This window comes from Prinia subflava, chromosome 7, assembly GCF_021018805.1.
Source record: "Prinia subflava isolate CZ2003 ecotype Zambia chromosome 7, Cam_Psub_1.2, whole genome shotgun sequence".
NCBI classification, from domain to species: Eukaryota; Metazoa; Chordata; class Aves; order Passeriformes; family Cisticolidae; genus Prinia; species Prinia subflava.
The window spans coordinates 15,386,617-15,410,337 of record NC_086253.1 but is presented as its reverse complement, the minus strand read 5'-3'; the positions used below and the strand labels follow the sequence as shown (position 1 = coordinate 15,410,337).

The 23,721-nt window shown below is 40.9% G+C and overlaps 3 protein-coding genes across 5 annotated transcripts in view; 1 reads left to right on the top strand and 2 right to left on the bottom strand.

The window, feature by feature from the left end:
• Positions 1-3,787, top strand: part of FAM184B (family with sequence similarity 184 member B) — a 40,999-nt gene extending 37,212 nt beyond the window's left edge. Inside the window, exons 10-11 of one of the 3 annotated variants that reach the window (XM_063401675.1) lie at positions 47-252; positions 1,726-3,787. In XM_063401675.1, coding sequence (XP_063257745.1) covers positions 47-252; positions 1,726-1,816 — 297 coding nt within the window. In that variant the 3' untranslated portion in view covers positions 1,817-3,787. Of the gene's footprint in view, positions 1-46 lie in introns of all 3 variants that reach the window. The other 2 variants (XM_063401674.1, XM_063401673.1) reach the window with 2 other exon arrangements.
• A 129-nt stretch (positions 3,788-3,916) lies between these two features.
• On the bottom strand, positions 3,917-6,562 carry MED28 (mediator complex subunit 28). The gene is made up of 4 exons (XM_063401680.1): positions 5,804-6,562; positions 5,655-5,721; positions 4,707-4,819; positions 3,917-4,256 (listed from the first exon to the last, which is right to left on the bottom strand). Exons 1-4 carry the CDS (start codon positions 5,951-5,953, stop codon positions 4,059-4,061), a joined length of 528 nt encoding a protein of 175 aa, XP_063257750.1. The 5' UTR covers positions 5,954-6,562; the 3' UTR covers positions 3,917-4,058.
• Positions 6,563-7,039: 477 nt separating this feature from the next.
• LAP3 (leucine aminopeptidase 3) lies at positions 7,040-21,327 on the bottom strand. Its single transcript, XM_063401676.1, has 13 exons — positions 20,950-21,327; positions 20,397-20,512; positions 20,027-20,081; positions 18,205-18,310; positions 16,945-17,104; positions 14,677-14,838; positions 13,567-13,725; positions 12,703-12,827; positions 11,263-11,351; positions 10,073-10,175; positions 8,417-8,496; positions 7,663-7,775; positions 7,040-7,554 (listed from the first exon to the last, which is right to left on the bottom strand). Exons 1-13 carry the CDS (start codon positions 21,310-21,312, stop codon positions 7,356-7,358), a joined length of 1,830 nt encoding a protein of 609 aa, XP_063257746.1. The 5' UTR covers positions 21,313-21,327; the 3' UTR covers positions 7,040-7,355.
• Positions 21,328-23,721: the final 2,394 nt, after the last annotated feature.

Here is a 23,721-nt window from a genome sequence, read left to right as displayed (position 1 = left end):
AAATTGTAAAAAATGTATGTAATGAAGTTTTCTCTTACAATAAAAGCAGCAGAAGAAAAGGGTTGAGGTGCCCAGTCGTGTTGTCAGTGTTCCGAATTTAGCTTCCTACGCAAAGAGCTTTTTGAGCTGTGACTTAAGATCAAAAAGAAGTGCTCCTCAAATAACAAAATCTACAAGCTTAGACCGGAGTCCTGGCTGCCTCAGGGTGGGCTCTCCATCAGCACAGTCCTCAGACAGCAGTGCTGCCACAAGGTATTTGTCCATTTTGCATGATGATAAAAATCTTGTAGGCAATTCAAACATATTAGACGTGGAAATACACAATAGTGTAAGGTTCCTAGTGTGCAATGAACTCTGTGTGTTTGGTTTTCTGCAGACAGATCCAGAACTTTACTGCAAAAGTGGGCTATAACCACTGCCCAGCAGACCTTATGCTTGCAACCCCTCCTGGTAGGAAAAAAAAAACCAAACAACCTGAAACCACACAGACACACACACATACAGACACAAACACAAATATAAAAATGAAAAAAAAAAGAAAAAAAAGAAAAGATGCTGCATGAATTTAACTAAGAAGGTATTTAATTGTGAACATGGCATCTTTCAGTGGTTCTGGTAAGGATGTGTCTTCCTTCTTATTTTTATTGCCTCACCTTGCACTTGGTAGATGTAGATGGCATGTTCTTATTTTAGGAGATAGTTGAATGAATCTAGGCTGATCATTTGGCAAAAGTTAGAGACTTGAAGACTAATTAGCAGATACTTAATATCTTTGCTTTTTTATCTCTGAGGAGCTTCAATTCTTCAAATTTATGAGTTACGTAAATGATGTTCAGCGTTTTATAACATGAAGTCTCTCTTCAAGAAATGGTTAAAAATGTATGTAGCTAATATACAGTTAAAAAGTCCCCAAATCTTGTATTTCAGGACAAAATAGCCTTCTGGCCTATCTCCTGGTGGAGATTTAGTTATCCTGTAAATTGTGTGCAAGAACGTTCTTTCCTTGGGGGCAGATGGTGCAGACTGCTGACAAAAACAACCTGGGACACAGGCTTAGGTTCTGTTTGGCAATTCCCACTTCTTAGAGATACAAACGTGCTGTGTCATGCCAGATGACTGCCAAGGCAAATGGGATTTCTGTTTCAAAGGGAAACAAAAGTACAGGGAGACTGAGGGTTACTTGGCTGCCACTTGCTTAATTCTTTTTAATCAGTCAGTCATAAATTAAGTTCTATTTGCTATCATTTGTTAAAAAAATCCTGAATGATGGAAAATCAGGGACTATGTAATAGGACTGATTATGAATGCCAGGTAGCATTCAGATAAATCTTTCAGTTTCAAATAGAACTTTTACCAAACATTTTTAATGCATAAATTGTATTTCGTATTTTTAAGAGTGAACTGCAGCTACCATTCTCAGATTTTCAAGACTTTGTATCCTTGAAGCATCCTTTTGGTTTTTTTGGCTGTCGAATTAAGAACTATGTTCAAACTTTTCTCCATTGCTGTTAAACTCTGCTCCATGCTTTTCTTCATGTTACAACCAGTGCTGCTAGTCCAGTTACCTGGCTGGCACAGATGCCACTAAAACTGGCACCATTTGGCCTCATCCATTCATGGGAGCACAGAACCATTCATGGGACGATGAGTTTTTCTGGGAAAAGTATTACATATTGATAAGATTGTAAGTAGGTCAGTGATGCTAATGCTTATTTGTTTGCACAGGACATATGGCAATGAACCACCACAAATCAAAGACGACCAAAAACAAGACCCTCAGCATCAAGAATGGTTTACCAAGTATTTTTCATTTTAAAGCAAACTATTTCCATACTTCTCAAAATTACTATAGAAGTCATTCCTGTTTTCTTTTGAGGAATGATAACCCAATAGGTGATTTAAGGGAAGAAAAAAGTAATTTCTAAGTGAAGTTAGTAAATACCTGCACTCTCTTATATTTAGTAATTATGAGTTACAGGCATGAATTTCAGGAAAATGCATTTTTTTAACAACTTCTGTAAAAAATGAAGAAAAAGTTTGGATATAGTTATGGAAAAAGACTTTTTAATCAAGAGACTGTACCACTCCACAATTTCATTAAATATGGAATTTGGACTCCCATACGTTCTGTCAGTTTGGCATCAGCTGAAAAAAAGATCTTCCTTCTGTACATTTATATGCTTGCTTCTCCAGCTGTTTAAAGTAAGATCTGCATATAATATTGTAATTTAAAAAGTTTTTAATGCTCTTTGTTAAATGAATTTTAAGCTGTACAGCATGTTGTACACCTTCAAAAATGGCATCTTTATAGCAGGCTGGTTTAGAAATAATTTCTGGTTTACTTCATAAACTGTTTTGTATAGTCAGCATTGCTATGTAATATTCCTATTGAATTTCAATATATGTATCAACTTGGTAAATTAGGATGATGTGTAAGTAAGAACATTAAAACTTGTAAATTATCCAGTTTCTATGTTTTTCAAAAGAGTTCTGTTATGCTGAAGTAAGTCAGACTTGAACACTGAGTTCCAGAGTGATGACAACTGCACCCTTGTACCTTTTAACTCCATACTAGTTTTATGCCCACATAAAAGCAAAGTAGGGGAACGACTCCATTTATCAGATCATGCTAATGCACAGCTGGCAGGAGAGAACCCATGAAGAGGTTGACTCTTGGGCAATTAACCCCAGAAGTGTGCAAGGCAGGGAAATGCACAACCAGCACCTGCTGTCTAAGGCAGGATGATAGTTCCTCTTCAATTGCTTTGAAACCCCATTTCGTTTCAACTATCAGGGCCCAGCTACATAAAAAAAATTTTACATGTGCAAAGAGGGGTACCTCCAGCCAAACCTCTTCTTACATCCAACAGCCAGCAAGAGCTACAGCAAAAGATGCAAACATTTCAGACAAAACATCTCACTAGTGGTGCAAAGGTGGAAAGAAGGGCAGAACACTTCTACACGGCAATACTTTTCATCCCTGTTACCTAAATTTTTTTCCAAGAGGAAATGCTTGGTTGGAAAAGTGACTTTGGCAGTAGATTTGGCAAAAAGGCACTTTTCATACTTGTAACCAAGAAAGAGATTAAAGTGTACAGTACCACTGATAGGTACCGTGGCATCTGTAAGGATGGAAACATACAGCAGTTTTCATTACTTTTCATCCACATTGCCCCAAAAACACTAGAAATTTCAATACACAATTACCAATTCTTTTTTCCAGGGTTACAACAATTACTCAACTCTGCCCCCAAAAAAGTGTATGTAGAAAAGTGGTTATATGGATGTATTAAATTTGTTGCTTAGTAACACACTGACAGGACTCTTCGGCCATTTCTACCTCTGAAATCCTTTTTGGTTCCATTTAGCTTACCAAGTAGAGCACTGCAATAGAAGGTAATTCTGTATACTGGCCAGTGGTGATGATCCTACCTCCACAAAGAGTGGTCTGTATTTTGGGGACAGGTATTTTGGAACACCTCTTCAATAGCCCAAGAGTCAGAACATCAGTAACATGAGGCCTGCATTAAAAATCTCACTATTTTGTGTGCGTTTTTCCATTTCAGTTCATCCTGTAAGAACCAAATTTGCAGATCCCAAGACACCTTCCATGAGGGGAGCCAGTCTGGTAGAGAGTGACAATTCACTTCAAAACAAAGTGATTTGACCTACATACAGACAATTCTCTGCAGGGGTACTCAAGGATAATGACTGGATCACAAAACATTTAAATATTCCAGTAAAATCAAACACTAATCTTTGCAGATATTCTGATCATACCAAAAAGACAGAGGGGAAAGCAAGGGCCACCCTCTCTAGAAAGAACAGGATACATTCTGGGAGACACACTTCTACCAGAAAACACCCTGAACAGCAACTCCGAATAGTTTCCATTGAAACATAAAACCAATCCATGTTTCTGTAATAAAAGGAAAGAAAAAAAGATAATTTATTTGGCTTAACTGTTTGAACTATAGTTGTAGTACAAATCACATTATACAAAAAGCATACAAAGAACACCATTGCTTTTAAAATATTCAGCTGTGTAAAAGCGAAGATTATGTTTGCTTCATTGGAGCAGGAATATTTGCAGATGCTTGTTCTAGGTAAGCTAATGGACCTTGAGGCATTTCTGCAGGCTTTTTGTGCTGTACACTGATGTCTTCCAGGACCTGCTGCCAGTGTCGCAGTTTGCTCAAATGCTTCTGGATTAATGCCTCTTTTCTCTGCAATTCATTTCTTAATTCTGACACATCCTATGGATGAAAAAAATTGTGTATTAGTAAATAGAGAGTATTCAGAAGGATAACCAGCTCACATGAAGAGCATGTAACTTTTTTAGACCTTGAGTTTTCAAGCAGATCTCACAGTAGAAAAATGGAATAATGGAAAAGTATCTAATGATACAGAGGGAAAGCATTGTGAATGCACTACTGCTGCTCACCTATGCCACAGATTTCAGAGATCACCACTCCCAGCACAATCTGACTAACTAGTTTGACTCTTCCAATGAATTATCAGTTGTGTTCCAATACTCCACACAGCAACAGGTATCCAGCTTCTCCAAGTTCATGTTTTGTGAATTATAACAGTCAAGTTCTACCACGTTAAGGTAAAGCATCACATTGAGAAACCCAAAATTATGAACACGGTGATTAAGGTACATACCTTATCTGATCTAGCACAGGACAAGTCAATTAACATACCTCTTTAATTACTTGTTCTGGTTTCTGGACTGACAGCTGCAGTCTTTTTTGCAGGAAAAAGCATTCAGTTTGTCTCGCAACATCCAGAAACTTTTGGATGCACTGATCAACACCTAAACATATAATAACAAGATTGAAAGAACAGCTTCCAAAAATACAAGATTTCAAGCTGGTAATGCTAGTGGTGTATTTAAAACACTTTTCCCAGGACTTTCTAGAATGAAAATCTTCAGAATAACTAAAACAATGTATTCATAAACCAGTAAGTCCCTGTATAAGACACTGCTTTGCAAACTTTCAAGTTATTTCAGAAGTGAAGGACAACACTTCCTCCCAGGTTTTACTTTATTTCTGACAAGGCGTAATAAAATAATTTATGGAACTTGGTTGCATGCCTAAGCAACAAGCTCAGTGTAGGGTTTTAAAATATGTATTTATTGAGGAGAATATTCTGCCCTCATATACTACACACTACTGTTTTGGTAATAAAAGCTGTTCCATGCCAGCACATGAACACGATCAAATAGCCAGAAAGGAGTTTTGAAAAGCATTTATGCCAAATTAGAAACGCTATTTGAGTGAAGTTACAGAAAACTTTCAGGAACAACTGCACTTCTAAGGATTAGTCAAGGGCCACTTTTTAAGCTCCTTTTCATATCAATATTCATTCCACCTCCACCGAGGTGGGTCACTCAGGCCCCAAAGCACCGCTGCGGAGCTGCCTGGCCTTTCCCATTGCCTGTTCTGCTCCATGCAGCTTCCGAATGCACCACATCCCCTCCCTGGTGCTGGAACCGCGTTTCCCTGCCCGCCAGTATAACCCCACCCGCCCCCAGGAGCTGGCTCGCTCCCACCTTCCCACCAGAGCCCGGGCGGGTTTCTCTCCTGCCACTGCTCCCAGCAGTTCCACCGGGAAGGGGGGATGCCCCGCTCCCGCCCCGGGCTCACCGGTGCGGATCTCCTCCTGGTCCGTGCCGTTCACGTAGTCCTGGCTCACCAGCGAGGCGAAGCAGGCCTGCGGAGAGGGAAGCACCGCGCTGAGCGCCTGCGGGGCCGGCAGGGCAGGGCAGCGCCCGCCCGCGGCTGCCCCGCCTCACCTCGAAGGACGCTTCCAGCTCGTCCACCAGCGTGTTGTTGGGATTGCGCGGCCCCGCGGGCGGCGGGATGAGGCCGGGCGGGCCGGGCGGCCCCGGCGGCGGCGGCCCCGGCGCCTGGGAGCCGAACATGCCGCCCAGGGAGCCCGCCATGGCGGCAGCGGCGGCCGCGCATGCGCCGGGAGCGGGGCGGGAGCGGGGCGGGCCCGGCGCTGAGGGCCGCGGCAGCCGCTCCGTGCGGGTGAGTGCACGGGCACCGCTGGAAAGAGTCTGGCACCTTTCTCCTGGCTCCTGTCTAAGAGATATCTTAAAGTACTGATGAGATCCCGTCTTAGACTTCTCCAGGCTAAACAGACCCAGCTCATGCAGTCTCTCCTCATAAGGGGTGTTCCAGACCCTCCGTCCTCACAGCCCTCTGCCGGACCCTCTCCAGTAGCTCCGTGTCTTTCTTGCCCTGAGGAGCCCAGGACTGGGCAGGGCACTCCAGAAGTGCCTCACGAGGCACAGGAGGTGGCGAGGCTCACCTCCCTCCAGCTGCTGGCCACACTCTTCCCATTCCACCCCAGGACAGCACTGGCCCTGCTGGAAGAAGGCAAGCACAGACAGCAAAGCCATCCCTCCCAGAGGGACCCTCCTCCTGCAGCCTTTGCCCTGCCTGTGTCTCACAGGAGCGAGCCTGGGTAAGCACTGTTTCTGCATCACTTCTTCCGACAACAGCATTTACCAAAAAAACCCCAAAACTCACCTTAAACCAAATCCCCACCCTTATGGGCTTGTTGACAACGCCCCAGTTGTCAAGAAAACATCACCCCACGTTTTAAGTCTCAGGATGCTTGAACTGATTCTGGGAATAATGTCCCTGCTTGGAGTGTGGCCACCTCACTCATCAGGAAAGAGGGGAACTATAAGGATGACAAAAACCATGTGAGATGAGGGTAGGTCCCCCTAAAAACCACACAAACACTAACTTGCACTCTTAGCTTTCTATAAAAAAAGCTACAATATACACTCTTCTTGACATGTTTATAACACTACATAATTCTGTGCTGAAGCCATGCTAATGCTAATCACACAGCATAATTTCTGCCTCAGTATATACCAAAACCAGTTTAGTTTTTCTAAGAAAAAAATGCTAGAATGCATTTTTGTAACTCTGCAAAACTTTGACACCACCTACAGTTCACCCAAACCTGAGGTACATCTATCAGGCTGTTCACTCTCTCTCAATCAAAACTCACATCCAAATAATGTATTTATTGTTTACAATATTTATGCCTACTTTACATATAAAATAGGCATCTCAGTATTTCCATTATCATGTTTCGGTATTAAATATTTCAACAGTTAAACCAGGAATTTTTATTTTAAGCTGCATAATATGGTACAGCATGGCCAATCTCAAAGTTGAGATATTCTTACCCAAGTAAAAATTTATAAAATGCATTTTCAGTTAATTGCCATAGTGAAAATATGCTTGGAGCATTCATTTATGAATGATACTTTTAGAGATTTTTTTTTCTTAAGGCAGAGTGGATGATTGTAGAAGGAAGTATTTTTATTTGGCATTGTGACTGTCTTTGCTTAATCGAGCCGCAAACTCTACGAGCGTTCTCGTGGGCCGCCCTGCCATGCCCTTCCTCAGGTACGGCACCTCATCTTTATTTGACATCACCCCAGCTATGTCCAAATGAGCCCAGTGAGAGGCAGTCACAAACTCCTTCAGGAATGCAGCAGCTGTGCATGCTCCTCCAGCTCTGTGGGAAACAGAAAGACATTTTGTTTCCAAAGCAATCCCAACAGCACACAGATTAAACAAACAGGTTGAAAGAAAAGGGCACGTGGAAGGTATTGGTTCAACTTACCTGCTGTACTTTCCAATGTTACTCACATCTGCAAGAGGACAGTCTGTGACTTGTTTTGTGTAATGCTCAAAAAGAGGCATCCTCCAAACTCTGTCCCCTGTCAAAATGCTGGCCTGAAAAAGAAACCATGATATTTTGAGCAATTTTGTTTTTAACAGCACTTGTAAGCCCTGTTTTCATGCCTGCTTCTTTTTGTTTAGGTTTTATCAGTCTGTAAATCTTCAGCCCAAGCTATTTGGTTTTTGGAAATACACTGTTTGCAAAACAAAACAGGCAATCCTGCTTTTTAGGTACTTTAGTGTTAGCCAAAAAACCACAGTTTTAATCTGTTTTTCTTTTTCCCTGACAACAGAAATCCTTCCCCTCAGAGACTTCCTTGATCCATCGCAATTCAGCCACTCACAAGGTCTCTCTGAATTTCTGTCTCCAAGTTGTTAAGCAAGATCAATTATCTTTTTAACATGAACTAATTACTGCCAGTAGTCCAGAGTTTATGCATATGCAGTGAGTTATCAGAACATGCAGATCCTTGAGATGTTTGGTGTATGATATTTTACATCTCACCAAAGAGCAAATAATTAACAGTCAACATTATTTTTCCAGTCAATATAGTACCGACATCATTCCTCTAAAATTTTAAAATGTAGTAATATCTTTCAGATTTGCATAAAGACTTTTGGTAATGTACTAACTTTTCAATAACATATATCACTGAATTATTACTATTACAATTTAACAAAAATATGAGGCCTACTTCATAGAGGTGAGTCCAAAGCCAAGATGAATTTGTGAACACTCCAGTCGCAGCAGATCCCAATGCAACATCCATGGCACCTAAAGAAACACACCTTCAAGTTTATATGACAAAGGTGGACCTGAGCTATTCCCTGCATCCTGACTCCTCACAGAACTTTCCATTTTCAATCCCATTATCAGTAACAGGAATTTATCAGACTGCAAAACCTGAACACTTTAGTACACTGACGTTTTAGAAAGTCTGAACATTTTAAAAACATTTATATATTCTAATAAACACAAGAAATAATAAAAATTATATTTTGTTTCCCAGGAAACTAAAGTTTCTGATTTCAGGTTGATGTTTCTTAGAAATAGTTCTAAGATAATGTATTAAACAATAATAGTATCCTCTAAAGAACCCTAGTAATTATTATTATTTTCATGTAGAAAATACAAGTGAATGGGCTTTTTCCTGTTTATAGACCTCTATAATTTTTGAGCTGATATTTTCTCTTTTGTGAATTTCACTCACACAGACTTCTGCACAGAATTTACTTCATTAAATATCTATTAAAATAATCCTTATCAAAATATTAAACCATGGAATTTAGATATTTACCCATTTGATACCCCAGAATTGCCCCTCATACCAACACTCAATTCTTAGTGAGATGAAAAAACAAAGTAGTTTAGCAAAACATGTCAAAGAAATTACTATGGGAGCCCTCCTTCTTCCTGCTTCCAAGGACCCCAGACTGGAATTCTTTTATACAAGCCAACAATCTTAAAATCAGTTTCCCTTCTGTCTGTTGAAATTTTCTACAGCATTTGAACTGGTAAAACTGATGGAACATAATTTAAAGCATTAGCAGGAATCCATACGAGCATAATTATTTTGCTTAGCATATTCATTAAGCAACACAGAGGAGTCCTGTCTGAATTACTCTTCTGTGTTTGCTTTTATTTCAGCTACAGTCACCTCACCCATGACAGCTTGTTAGTGAGTTCAGGAGCTGCACACACAACTGCTGGTTTTAAATTTAAATTTACAACTTCATTATTATACAACTGTAGAAATGAAACATTTAAAACACGTTTCATAATGCCTACAAGTATGCAAACGACACAAAATAGGAGGTACTTCAGTCAAACGAATTCTTGGGGAATGACGACGACTCTGCTGTCCCATGGAGGCCTGAGCTAGCTCCGAGTGGGGGAAGTGACAGTGCCTGGGTCAGAGCTCAGCACTCAGCAGAGCTCAGGAACCTGTCTGGGCTGCAGCGTGGGCCGTGCCAGGGGGACAGGGCAGGACTGTTCCATGAACCTGTCACTGCCTCTGCGTTACACAGGCCTGCGAGCTGAGAGCTTTCAGCTCAGAGATGGAAGAAGCACAAGGAAACACTGCGCAGAAACTGAAGCCTGCTGAGTTTTCCTGCTCTTGGTTCCAGCTGGGCTGAGCCAACCCAACTTCATCTCCACTGCTGAGCACGTACCCTGCATGAACCCTTCCCACTCCAGAGACACACAGACTGTTGTCCTGAAACCTGTAAAATCATCTCAGTTGCCTTTGAATGAAGGTTGGGTTTACATTCACAGCATGACTAAACCACAGCCCAACTAATGAGTAACACAAAACTGACTTCAAAATGAGCAGGGAAGGGACACTGCTTACCTGTTAATGTTGCAGCATTCACAATAGCCCTTGCATTAAAATTGTGGGCATAACAGAGGGCATCAGCTAACAGCAGTCTTCCTTCTGCATCTGTGTTATCTACCTTCAAAGGCAAAATCAGTAAAAAACCAGATAAATTACTGTAAACATCTCTTTCACTGATGTATTTCTCATATATTATCTTAAATAGCTGTTGGATAGAGGCCCTAGAAACTTCCAGTAATGAAAATTTTCTCAAACTACTCTGAAAAAAGGAAAGAAAAAATATAGTATTGATACACAGTTATAAATTAAAACTGTATCTGTAGCTGAGGTATGTCATCCTTCAGCACTACAACCTCCTCTGAATGCTGGCTCCTCAGAAGAGCCTGGAGAGGTGTTCAAGGGGAGCACACAGGCTGCACCATGTGCTTGGAGCTACCAGCACCTTCTTGCAGATCTTTTCTTGGTGGGGGAATACATGCCCAGTCTTTTTCCCTCAAAGCAGAGGGTGACCGAAGTCAGTTTTCAGAGATGAATGTCAAAGAAATGGAAGGTTCAGCAAGTCAAAAGTGGCAGAATCACAGAAATTCAGACTAAAAGAAAGCCATCTACTTCTGCATTAAATGAGTGATCTACAGCACAATGACTTCCAGTACAATTTAATCTATTAGATGAGTATGGAACCATTTGTAATAAATATGAAATGTATCTTGGGTACTGATTTGGCAAGCTCCTTTGAACTAACAGCCTCTATGACTCAGAGTTCTGATTGCACTGAGCTTTTTGGCAGTGCAAAGACCTTGGTTACATCAGCATGAAACTGATGTCTTATTCCAGAGAGCAAGGAATTGTCCTGAAGGGTCTGCTAGAAGCAATTAACGTTATTTGTTTAGACTTAGAGCCTGTATTTATGAGCATTGTAACAACCTCTTGTGCCAAACAAGCTTTTCTAGCATGCTCAATAAACGACCTTGCTTTGCAGCTTTGCCTAGCAATTTATAAAACATGTCCCATCTCTTCAATCTATATTTGAAAAACTCCTATGATAGCAATTTCTAGTTAGTAACATGCTTCTTACAATTTTAAAAACAGTACATTTGCACTGCTTATCTTTACGAGCTTTTTTCAAATGTACTCTGACTGCAGTCAAATTGGTTGATTAAACCAGTTCACTAAAAGTACTCAAAATCCAAGTTTCACATGCATACCTGTATTGTTTTTCCATTCTTGGCTCTAACTACATCCCCAGGCTTGTTTGCCTTACCACTGGGCATATTTTCACAGAGGGGTGCCAAACCTCAGAGACAAAATGAAAAGTGAATTGTTAGTTTTCTTCTCAGAAAAACTGTAGAAAAAACCCACTTAGATAAACTCCAAACACCTCCTTAAGGAAACACTACAAGTGTAATTTTGAAATTAAGCTCAAAATCCAAATTTTCCTAGTTAATGAAAGACACATGGTCCAGTTTTCAATCAGGGAAACTCCCTCTGCATGATGCACCACCAGGCTCTCTCACCTACACTACCACTAGGGTTTTCTTCTAGGTTTTTCCCAGACAAGTGATATCAGAGGAGCAATAAATATTATTTTATGTCTCCCATATATAGTTATTCACATGTAAAGGAACTTCTTTCTTTCTGAAATTAAAAATTTTTCAAATAAACACTGTGAGCCATTCAAGCTCTGCTCATCCTATAATGTCTAGAGCGGTTCAAAGACACATCACATAACTCCAGCCACACCAAAAACAACTAGAAATGTGCAAAAACCAGGCTCAGCATCAAAACTGCAGCTATGACTGTGATCATTGAATGAAAGGCACTTCACCACTCCTAGGGAAAACCTGCACCTGGCACAAGGTCCACAAGTGGAGCACCACTTTTCAGTGGCGTGTGGACAGACTGCCAGCCCTTCCCCACTGCACACTTCGTGAGGAGCGCCTGCAGGATGTGTGTGGACATCGCTGCCCTCTCCTGGTTAGAGCACAGAAGTGACTAAAGCACCCGTTAACTCAAAGTCGAGCTCCTCAAACTAAAACTTATCCTAGACCACGGTCCATGTCATTGCCAACTGGTCTTGCCACAGTGTCTGAATCAGCTCATTTAATTTTACCTCTGCAGAAAAAGTAAGTTTTTTTCAGAGGAAAAAAAAATCACTGCACATACATAACAGTATCAGCAGACTGGTTTGGTTTGGTTTTCTGCTGAGATAGTCACCTAAGGGAACTGGAGCTGATCCCTCTTCCTGTTTAGTTGTGGCAGGCACTCATGGAGGTAGCTCGGCACTCCAGACTCCTTTTCGTTCTAATAACTTTATACAGAAATGCACATTCCTTCTCTTAATGAAGGATCGGGACTTTTCAAAGACTCATGGAAAGTATCTTTACTGACAAACACTTCCCACTTCAGATGCAAAAATCATACCTTAGAAGTCTTGATTTGGCGTTCCAATATTTTATTCAAGTAAAGAATAGTAATTTTTTGATATGCAAGTAAAAATGAAGAAGGGTGGTTGAGCAAGGGAATGAGAGAAATAGGTGTACAAGAGTCCATGATGTTTGTACATGCTTTTACCATTGCTAACACTAGAGAAATACTCTCTCACAGCCTTGTAGAACTTTTTTCATTCTCCACACAAGATCACTTACCAATTATGTTCAAAGGCAGATGTAGAGCTGCTGCTGTCACAATGGCTGAACAGACAGTCGCTGCCCCTCCCATGTCTGCTCTCATCGCATCCATGCCCGATGACGGCTTCAGTGAAATGCCACCGCTGGAACAAACAGCTCAAGTTCGAGGTCACATACACTGCTGATGTTCTGCCCATCAGTGTGTGTTAACACCAAATATCAGTAAATGCTAGACCTCGTGCTCCAAAGACTTCTGCAATCCTAGTTACTGTGCTGAAAGCAAGGTATCTGGGTTTTCATTTCAGATAAAATATTGCTTCCTCGTAATTAGGAGACCATAAAAATCCACGTAAACTGGAGTAACTAATTTGTCTTCATAATAGCAGTGTACAAAACAAACAAAATAGTACACTTGGTAAAAATCAAGATATGGATAGGGAACTGACTGATAAATTCTTCGGTAGTATGTGACATGGAAATTAGTTATAAGGAACTACTGTAAAGAATGAACTATTTTCTGTTTCCTTAAGCATCATCTAGATGTCCAGTGACATACTGCAATTCTAAACATGCAAATTCTTCGTCCACAGGCTTGTTCAGGACAAAAAAAAAAACAAAAACAAAAAAAGAGCACCTGCTTTATTTTCTTTCCCTCTGAATTTCCTTGTTCCCCTACAAGATGATGGCATATTAATTTCTACTTTGGACAACTGATGTCTCATTGGCAGAAAAGGCAGCACAAGCTACTATAAATGCAAGTTCAGTGGAATGGCATTGGAAGATGTGCTGAGCAAAGAAAAAACGTCTCCCTGTTGAACACAAGCAGTAGAAAAGCATTTTCTCCCTCTAGTAATTAAAATATTTGCATACAAGCGTACATACCTGTCAAAAGTAACTCCTTTTCCTACAAATACCAACGGGGAGTCATCTGTATTGGCACTCCCTGAATAGTGAATCTCCAGAAAGATGGGAGGTTCAGCTGAACCCTTAGCTACACTCAGGAATGCTCCCATCTCTTGTGTTGTTATCCAAGACTCCGGTCTGGAATAGAAACATATATTAATTTTGGTTTTTATTTTTTCAACTGGACACTTTGACCAAGGTGATTTTTTCAAGACATCATGATTCTTGAAGGTTTGTACACAAACCATTTCATTTTATGTTATTTTGGAAACTGTAGTTTAAATCCAACCACTATTACCTTTTTTGGTGAAGAAGAAAATTACTTTGTCAAAGTTCCTCTTTGATATTTGTTTTGTTTAAAACAACAGCTTGTCTACAGTTTCTGAAACAGAAACATTGATCTTACACTTGCCTGTGAGGCTGTAGATGCTAAAGGTGTGTGAAATAATATTGCAGCAGGTTACATTTAGTTTTCTGCTAGCAAGATTCCCCCCAGTCCTTTGCTTTAAAACAAAACAGCCTTCAACACTTGCACAATCAATAAGCCTGTTTCCATAATACAGCAGAAAGTAGAAATTCAGGGGCAAGAAGCACCAGCAAATACACTTGCAAGGGCTTTTATGGCTCCATCTCACATTTTTAAAAACTATTTAAAAAAATCCCAACAGTAACAGCAATAAATAGAAGATGTTTTATTACCACAACCACACACACAAAAAAAAAAATCAAAGGCATGTAAAAAACCCACTTGGGAAGAAAACAAAAGGTACTTAATACTAGCCCTCTGTTCACTGAGGCTTCTTCTCACAGCACACGTGTTAATTAAACAGTAATAGACTGCATGACTAATTGACAGTTAATGATTTTACTGCGTCACAGTAACTTGTTTCCTCTGCAGACTAGCAGCTCACTTAATCCTTGACAACAGCCTGCAGGCTGGGCACCCCTCATACCTTCTCCCCAAACACTTCCCCTGCTTCTGTCATTTGAAGGAGCAAAGGGAAAATGAGATTTGAATAACCTGGAAGGTATTTTATCTTTCTGTTATAGTCCTCTACCCTAGAGAGGAATCATTTCCATGGAATTTACCTGATGTGGACCTTTACATTGCTGAAACTTCTGAGCTTCTGTTCAATATGTTCAGCGAATTTGATTGGAGTTATATAATTAGCTGGAGCCTCCATAAGGTACCGGGCAAGGTTCTGCCCCTCAGCGTAGGTAACACCTTTTTGCCAGGCCTCACTTTCAGCACTAACAACAACACACAATGATCAGGATCACAGACATTTCCAAAAGTAAGATGTTGTCAGCATTCACATATTCTCTTTCTTAAAATGCAGTATCATGAATTTGGAGCACTTAAGAATATCACAGTTATCTTACTACAAGGACTCTAGTCTAGTAACTCATCTCTGGTTCTACTCAGTGCCAAATACTTCAGAGAAAGCTAGGAGAATCCAGGAGTAGACAGATGTAAAATTATCTATCCAAGTCATTAGATCTTATCCTAATCCTTACTAATCAAAGATTGGCTTAAATTCTTAAGCACAAGGTTTAATACCCCTTTCAAAGTTTGTAATCAACAGCCTTGAAAGTTTTCATTTATCATATAAAGTCTCCAATTCTGTTTTTCCCTTTACTGAAATATGATTATGTGGTGAAAGTGGAATTTGGATCTCATTTCCCAGTGCACTCAAGGCACTTCACTAAGAAATGCCAGAGCAAACATTCACAGAGCTGCCTGTGCAGGAAATGGGGAAGTCTCTCTGGTTACTTTGCCAGACAACCAGTACAAAACCTTCCATTTTACTGAGACAACTTACTTGCCTTTATAAGTTATCACAAAGCAAGGCATTGAGCTGGATTTTGCCTCTAAAAAGAGCAGGACAACGACAGAGGAATGCAGGAAGAATATGGAAATATTGCCTGGATATGGAAGGATGTAATTAAGAAGACAAATCTCAGCTCTCACTGAAACTGGCAAGAAGTGGGAAAGGAACCTAGAGGACTTCGACAGATACACCAACAGCAGAAGGCAGGGCAGGAATGACACTGTTCACTTGCTAAATGGTGCAGGCAACCTACTCAACACTGAGAAGACTGAAGTTCTCAATGCTGGCTTTGCATCAACCTTAGTTATTACAAAGATCTGCTTCCAGATTCCCCAGTTATTTGTCCTCAGCAACAGAGTTTGAGGAAGAAGGGCACTCTTCATGACAGAAGTGATAATTAGGATGTAGCTTAAGGATGATGGACATACACAAGTCCTTGGTAGCAAGCAGCACATATCTGAGGATTTTGAGGGAACTGGCTGGCATTACTGCAAGCCTAGGCTCTTTCAGTTTGAAAGGTGTAACTGAATGTGATCCCTGATGACTGAAAAGGACAAACAGACATCTTTAAAAATGCCAAGGAGATATAGGGAACTACAAGGCAGTTATCCTAGACTAACTCCTTAGAAGCTTGCAGAGAAAGTAATTTTGAAAGCCATTTCTATGGCTTCATATGAAACACAAGATGGTCACCGGGAACCATCATTTTAGATTTGGGGCAGATTCCTGACCAACTTAACTGAATTCTGTGATGAGAAGGTCTGTCACAGAGGACCACAGTGGATGTTTAAAGTACATACAGGAAACACCTCTCTCCTGCATGACAAAATACCCTATACAAAACATCCAAAGTCCCCTCTGATAATTGCTCTGAAACCAAAAGGTTTGGTTCTACTTTCTGCTCTCAGTAAGTGATGTCTATTTAGAGACCAGAAGAACCCAGGCTTCTCTTCTTGCATTATATTCTGTGAATGAAAATACAACAAATGAACTATGTAAAATATATCCATAGTGCATTGGTCTGGTGTCAGTTTGCAATTCCTTATTGCTAAGGAATAAGCAATATTCCTTGGCAATAAGGAGTATTGCTCCTTATTATATTATCCAATTAATATTCCTTATTATATTATTTGGAACTCCAAAGGATTTATCCATTTATGGAGTTTGAAATATCTCTTCTCCACAATTCTGGCATACAATACCAACAGAAGTCCTAGTATATCACAACTACTCTTCAAGTAGCTTTTACTTTTATTTTCATCCTGGTCATTCTTTTCTATGAAGTAGCATTTATTTACCCCTAACCCCTGACTATGGCATCAAAACACATGGAACAAACACTACAAATATACTTGAGATGTGAAATACTTCAGGAAATTCAAATGAGTAGGAGTTAAGAAGAGTACTATTGCTAGCCCTATTCTTTCAATTCTGTTTTTCTCATGCACAAGCATGCCAGGCACACAGTTTTATAAAAAAACAAACAAGCAGACGAATAAATAGGCAAGCTTTCCTTCGCCATCACCTTCCGTGAAGCTGAGGAGTAACTACAGGCTTCTTTTTTTGCTTCAGCTCATTATATTCATGCAATCCAAGGACAGCACCTTCTGCAGCTGCTTGTGCATCTCCACAGGGGTCTATCTCCACACAAGGGATCTCCAGGTCCTGGATCTGCCTGCAGCCAACTGAAAAATACAGCACAGAACCGAAGACAAACTAACACCCAGAACAGCCAAACAGGTGTCTGAGGTGATCAATGGGACACTGCAAGGAAAAAATAATTTTAACTCAAGATATCTGAGTTTATAAATAAGTCAGTCGAAGAGATCATGGAGTAGAAGAATTAAAAATGCTAATGACCATATACTGGTAAATTTTTTACTAAAAATATCAGTTGATGAATTATAATTATTAAAATGGTTTGCAAGAATAAAAAAAGGAAAGATCACAGTTGTTCTGACTCCTTAAAGCTCATTCTATAGCAAAGCAAGGCTGTATTATTCTAGAGTGCTATGAATTATGACTATCTATAGGTATCAGAAATTTGTCACAATTTAGCTTTTTGCCAAGAATATGACTGTTCTATTCTTCCAGATTATAAACAATGTGTTCCATAAATCCTATTTTGTTCCCAAGTAATTTAACAATGTTTTAAGTCAGCTACAAAGTGAACGTTAATTAACAATGTTAATGGCAACTACAGACTAGCACTTTGGACATACAGCTGTCATCCAATCATAGACTATAAAGTCTTCAGTGAGAACTCTTAATTCTTATTTACACATTTAGATGCAGCAGGCATCCTTGATTAAGATAAGACTTCTTCTTTCTTCAACAGTTAACATACTGAATCATAGTACTGGTGATGTGAAAGACATTAGTTTACAACACAAATATCTTAGTTATGAAGTAAGTGGCAGAAGTAAATATACGTGCACACTTAAGTAAAGAGTGACCATAAAGTGAATTGGTGATGCTACCCGGCTCCAAAATACTAATTAGACAAGAGCCTTTTCAATATCACACTTTCTAGGAAAGTTATTTGGTATAAATAACTGCAGTTACCTGTCTTCAGGTTTGATTTACATTCTGGATAACTCCTTGCTCACTAAGGAGAAATTTACATGAGTATCAGTGACAAGTAAATGCATTTACCAAACCAGGCAGTCAGTTGCACATTTCAAAATGACAGCATACCTAGACTTGGTCTTCAAAAATGGAACATGCTGTAGAACTACAATTGCTTTATAGACAAAATGCTTAAAAAAATTAAAAAACAGTTAACCTGCAACAGCTGTACGAATATTTTCTTTGCCTTCATTCCAGTTTTCTTGTTCATTTATTCCAGCATTCTTCTTACCCAAGCCAACTACCACCACACTTGGAAAGTCCTAGATGAAGCAAACACATAAATGGATTCACCTTCCTCATTGTTACAGCCACAGCAGAGTTGTTAAAAAGACTTTAACAACTTTAACAAGTTAAAGCATAGCATTAAAATACATGCAGTACTTTTTCTGTATCAGGCACTTTTCATTTAGAGTGCCTGCCTGGTGCTGCTGTCCTGCACTCCAATCATTCACCATAGGCATGCAGTTATTCTGTTGTCGTTAATAATTGTGTGCATTGCACATAGCAGACAGGGCTTTATGCTCAACATGAAAAATCTGATAATCCCAAGGGCAAGCCTGAGTCCTTGGAAAGCAGATCCAGCTTTCAAGGTGTAAGAAAAGTCCGAACTTTTCTGGAGAACTGTAACCTTTTTTGGCACAGTACTACGTTCAAGAAAATAAAACCACTTCAAAAGCTCAATGTGTTAGCTCATCTCAGGAGCTCTGCTGGCAGGATTTGCCAGGTAGCAAACCAAAGCTGCACAGAGGAACACCTCTCCAGAACTCAGGAAAACAATGTAGCACAGCACACTACATGCTTGCCTTACAAGCTGCCTGCAAGTGGAAGGAAAAAAGAAGCAATGAGGATTAAAGAGTAAAGTCAAATTTGTATAAAACTGAAAACTATGTATGTGAACATATGTAATGTTCCTATAGCTCTTAAGACAAAATTAAGTTAGTCTTAAGCATTCCCTTCCATCTTTGCCAGCCTCTAACAATCAGCTTTCAAACTGCTACACTGTAGTAAAGTCTTTTAGTCTACAAAATGCTGAAACTTGTGTTAGCTTTCCAGAAAATCAGTGATACCCGTTAACATTCTCCTGTCTTCTTTTGCAGAGATTTGCTACTCACTTCAGAGCCCATCCTGTATGCAGAACTGGGATAATTGGACCTTCAGTGCACTCAACTTCCATGAAATTTCTGAGAGCCTTTATACCAAGTCCGGTGTCACCTGCATGGGGTGTCTGCACAGGAATTTATACATGGTAGGCAATTCTCACTACAAATGGTTTTATTTCAGATTATTTAAATAGCCTCACTGTAAGATTCAGTTACTTAGACAAGAACCCCTAGTGTCACATCACATGCCTGTGAGGCCTTAGCTAGGACTCCAAAAATGCACAAATCATTGCATATCGGTCAGCCTCACATGTGCATTAGGTCTATCCTGGCTTCTCAAATGACACCAAAAGCCTGATTTTGAGCAGATGAATCCTCATCTCATACCCTTGTGATCTATCATGTCTGGGCAGACAGAAGTTCTGCTTGAAAAACAGTCCTATATCTTGTTTTCAGGAGTTTCAAGCACCTGAAGCCTATGAAGGGACTATGTTGTGTTAGAAGAGTCAGGTCTGGAAGGTCTTTGCACCTATCAGTAACTCCTCACACACTCACCCCTCCTGGACACAGGAGGCATGGAAGTCAGATCCAAAACCACCATGCTTTAGCTCATTCAGGAAGCAGCTATTCAGAGTACAGCACTTTTGGAGCAGGCTTGTTCACATCCTCTCCATCTGCAGCACAGTGGAGGGAGTACAGGACTGTGCAAAAGTCTGTGCACATATGGGCCGTGCAGAACAGGAGTTGAAATGGTCAAGAAGAGGGAAGAAGAGTAGGCTATTCATACAAGCGCAGCAGTGGACACAGCATAAAATTAGATGTAAGGACAAATTTCACACATCAACCAGCTAGCATACAAAAACACAAGGTTCATACCTGATGCAAACCATGAAATATACGTGTTTTGCCTTTCTTCAAAGGTGGCCCGCACCTAGCACACAAAAAGATTCTTTCAATACAGTGAACTGTACAGCCTTACTTGAGATACATGTAGTTACAGTGAGCCACACATGCACTGGGATGCTTGTGCTGATACAGAGCACAGGACGGGTCCCATGAAACTTTTGCATGTTTGCTCAGCGACTGGTTTTATCATGGGAGTTCCCCTCCAAACTGTCGAAGCAAGTACCAGCCTGACAGTGATATGGACACAGACAGTAATCATGAAAAAAAAAAAAAACAACACCCATTCCTACTGGTATTTGTAGGTGCTTTAGTCCATTTCAGAAGCTTATCACACACTTACAGGGACAGAAGCGCTCTCAGCTTTCCAGACACCAGCCTATCAAAAGCATCTCCTGCACTAGTGAACTGGGCAGCACCATCCTCCTTTTCACTGGAGTAGACTCCCAGAACAAGACCCTAGAAAAGGACACGCGTTAAGGTAAACAACACAGAATTTAGACACCAATAAAAGAGGCAGCGAGCACACTGTTCAGACTGTTGCTACATCTGCATGTATTTATCTCATTTTTTGAATTTATCTACTGTGATGCACAGAGTAACGCTTCAGTAAACCAGGATCAACACTTCAACTACTTTAAAGAGTGACGAAGAAATCAGATACAACATCACTGAACTTACAACAATTGCACCGATTACATAAAGACAAACCACTTTCAATCAGTAATTTTAAGTACAAAAGAGCTCCTCCCCTCCAGTGCAGCTCTCCAGTCCTGTACACCCAAGAGGAGCAGAGACTCAGCTGCGGAGGGCACACGGGGGGCTCAGCCGAGAGCCGCGGGCCGAGCGGAGGAAGGGACAAGGCAGCCCCGCCCGGTGCCCCCGGCCCCGCTCACCTTGCCGGCCGCGCCGCGGCTGTAGCCCCGCGGCGAGGGGCCCTGCGCCCAGCAGCTGCAGGCTCGGGGCACGTCCCGGGCGAGGCGGCGCGCAGCCACGCTCCGCACGCAGGGCAGCAGCATGGCAGCGAGCACGGCAGGCGGGGGGACGAGCAGGGAAAGGAGCAGAGAGGGAGGGAACAGCGGGCCCGGCGCGCACGGCGCCTCATCAGCCCGCGCCCGAGGGGCGGCACCCGCGGCCGGGCGGGGAGGGAGGGACGGGGGCGCGGCCCGGGCGCTCCCCGAGCGGGGATCCCGGGGGCGGCGGCTGCGAGCTCCTGGTGGTGGAGCAGCATTCAGGGGATTTTGGCTATCTCGTGGCATGCTCCATATAGGTGGTCGCACTTCTCTCGGGGTTTGTCACAGATTTAGGCAGCCCTAATCTGCATACTGCACACTTAATTTGCATACTGAAGATCCTGGACTCCGACAAAAAAGTAAATTATTTAGGAAAAATAAAACTTTATTGTAAAGGCACGTTATTTTCTGCGAGAAAGCAGTAACAATTTCAGGCTGAAATTACAAAAAGAAATCAAAATGTGGTAAATAAAAAAGACCAACCCAATGAGAATGACTGTGGTAGTATTATATAGGAAATTTCACAACAGAATATGGGGTCATCGCTGTAATATCAGAAGTAGATTTACCCTCAGCAAAAGTACGGCATGGAAAAGAACTGGTTGGAATTTGCTGGCTGTTACTGTATTGTCAGTCTGAAGAGCACTGAACATACACTGGACTTTAATTTCAGGTGGCAAAGATTTTAAGTAATTCATTTTAATACGTGAGAATAACACATCTTATGACAATAGGAATAACGATGTTTGCTTTTCCATACACCTTTAAGTGGAGTTACACTGTCAGGCCAGCAGAACATGACAGAGAAGAAGGAGTTGGGCCTGTTCTCTAGGAGTCCATTGCGCTTCCCACCTCATGACTTTTTCCATGAAGTGGTACTGAGACAAATAACATGTTTTATTAAGCACAGCAGCACTCAGAAACAATGACTGAGGGAAATTGCATCCAATTTATCTTGTAAAAATACATTTTTAAACATTAAACCATAGTATTATTTAAAGACTCACAGTGGTAATGAATTTTTAGCTTCATTTATTTTGGCAAGGCTCTTGGACACTATGAACAGTTTCTTAGTTCTTTGCACTCTATAGCTCCATAGCTTCTCTACATTCATGTTGCTTCTATATATTATTCTGTATATATAAATTAAGTGGGTATTTTTAGGATACATGAAGTTGTCTTTAACTTTATGGAAAGATAGGATTGGACCCATAATGTCTTCAAAGTTCGGGCAGATCTTACTCATAAATGTTCTCATCTGGGATTTCTGATCTTCCAAAGTAAGAAATGCCCCCAGAGAAGTATTCATTTCCACATGTTGAGCATGCATATGATCAGATACACAATGTGAAACATAATAAAAATCTGTAAAGAAAGTAGAACACATATCAGGTTGCACTTTTTTGAAATTAGTTTATGAGGTACAAGGGAAAGCTGAAAAGGTCCAAGTGATAAACTTAACTATTGTTAACTCCGGGGTGACCTTTGTAATTGTACATTTCAAATATGTACAACTGCATTTAACCTTTTTTTCTCCAGTTCAAATTTTCAAGGGCAAATACTCCACGCATTGACCTATCAGTGTATCTCAGCAGTGCTTAAACAGGGACATCTCAGGAAATGCCATCCCTGGGAAGCTGCTCCAGTTCGGGATCATTATTTGCTTTTTCGTCCCCTTCTCCCAGTTCTTTCCTGCAATCCCTGCTGCTGTCACAGAATCCCAGGATGCTGTGGGTTGGGAGGTTGTTCCAAGCCCCACCCAACTCCACTGCTCCCAGTTTGGGGTCTGCTGTGGGGCCTGCTGCTGGGGGATACTGGGATGTTTCCTGCTGGGAATGGATTAGGGAATCTGAAAATGTTTGGAAGGGACCCTAAAACCCATCTAGAGCCTGAGGTGTGAGGTCTGCAGGAGAGATCCCAAATTGTGGGGGGTCTGCAGGAAAACCATTGCAACAACAAAACTGAGAACCATTGCAACAGGGAAATGAGACCGTTTTTGGAAGATAGAGAACATCATGCAAAGCAACAAAGCTGAAGAAGGAACAAGAAAAATAATCAAAGCAGCAGATACAGAAGAAACTGGAGACACAGCAATTCTATTACTCAGTACAATGTGTTTATTTGCTAGTCTAGTAAAACATGTGTTGTATTTAAACATTTATAGAACTCTTAGTCCTAAGAGAAATATGAAAATATGTAATAATGTCAATTTACCTAACCATGTTTTTCTAGAAATGCTCAAATTTATAATTAAAAAAGAAAAGGGGAATTGTGGGAAGACAATGCTAAAGGCAATCTTGCCTCCCATGTATTGCAGCTGTGTTAATTACCAATGAGTGGGAACAGCCCTCACAGCTCTGGGTGTGATCAAAGAGTGAATTAGGGGTAGGGAGTCAGCTGGATCTGTTGGCCGTGCTGTGAGGAGGAAGGGACAGAAAGGGTAAGACATTGTACAAGGGACAGACAGGGTTAGTGGCTATGCAAAGGACAGGAAAAAGTGAGCTGGAACTGCAGAAGAAAGAGAGAAGAAGGAGAGAAAGAGCCAGAGCTGTGTGGAGCTGCCCATGGGAGGCTACATAGAAAAGACATGAATGAGTTTTCACTAACAAGGAGCTGATGCTTGAAGCCTTCTGAAGTTTTACCGCAGTGCTCTGG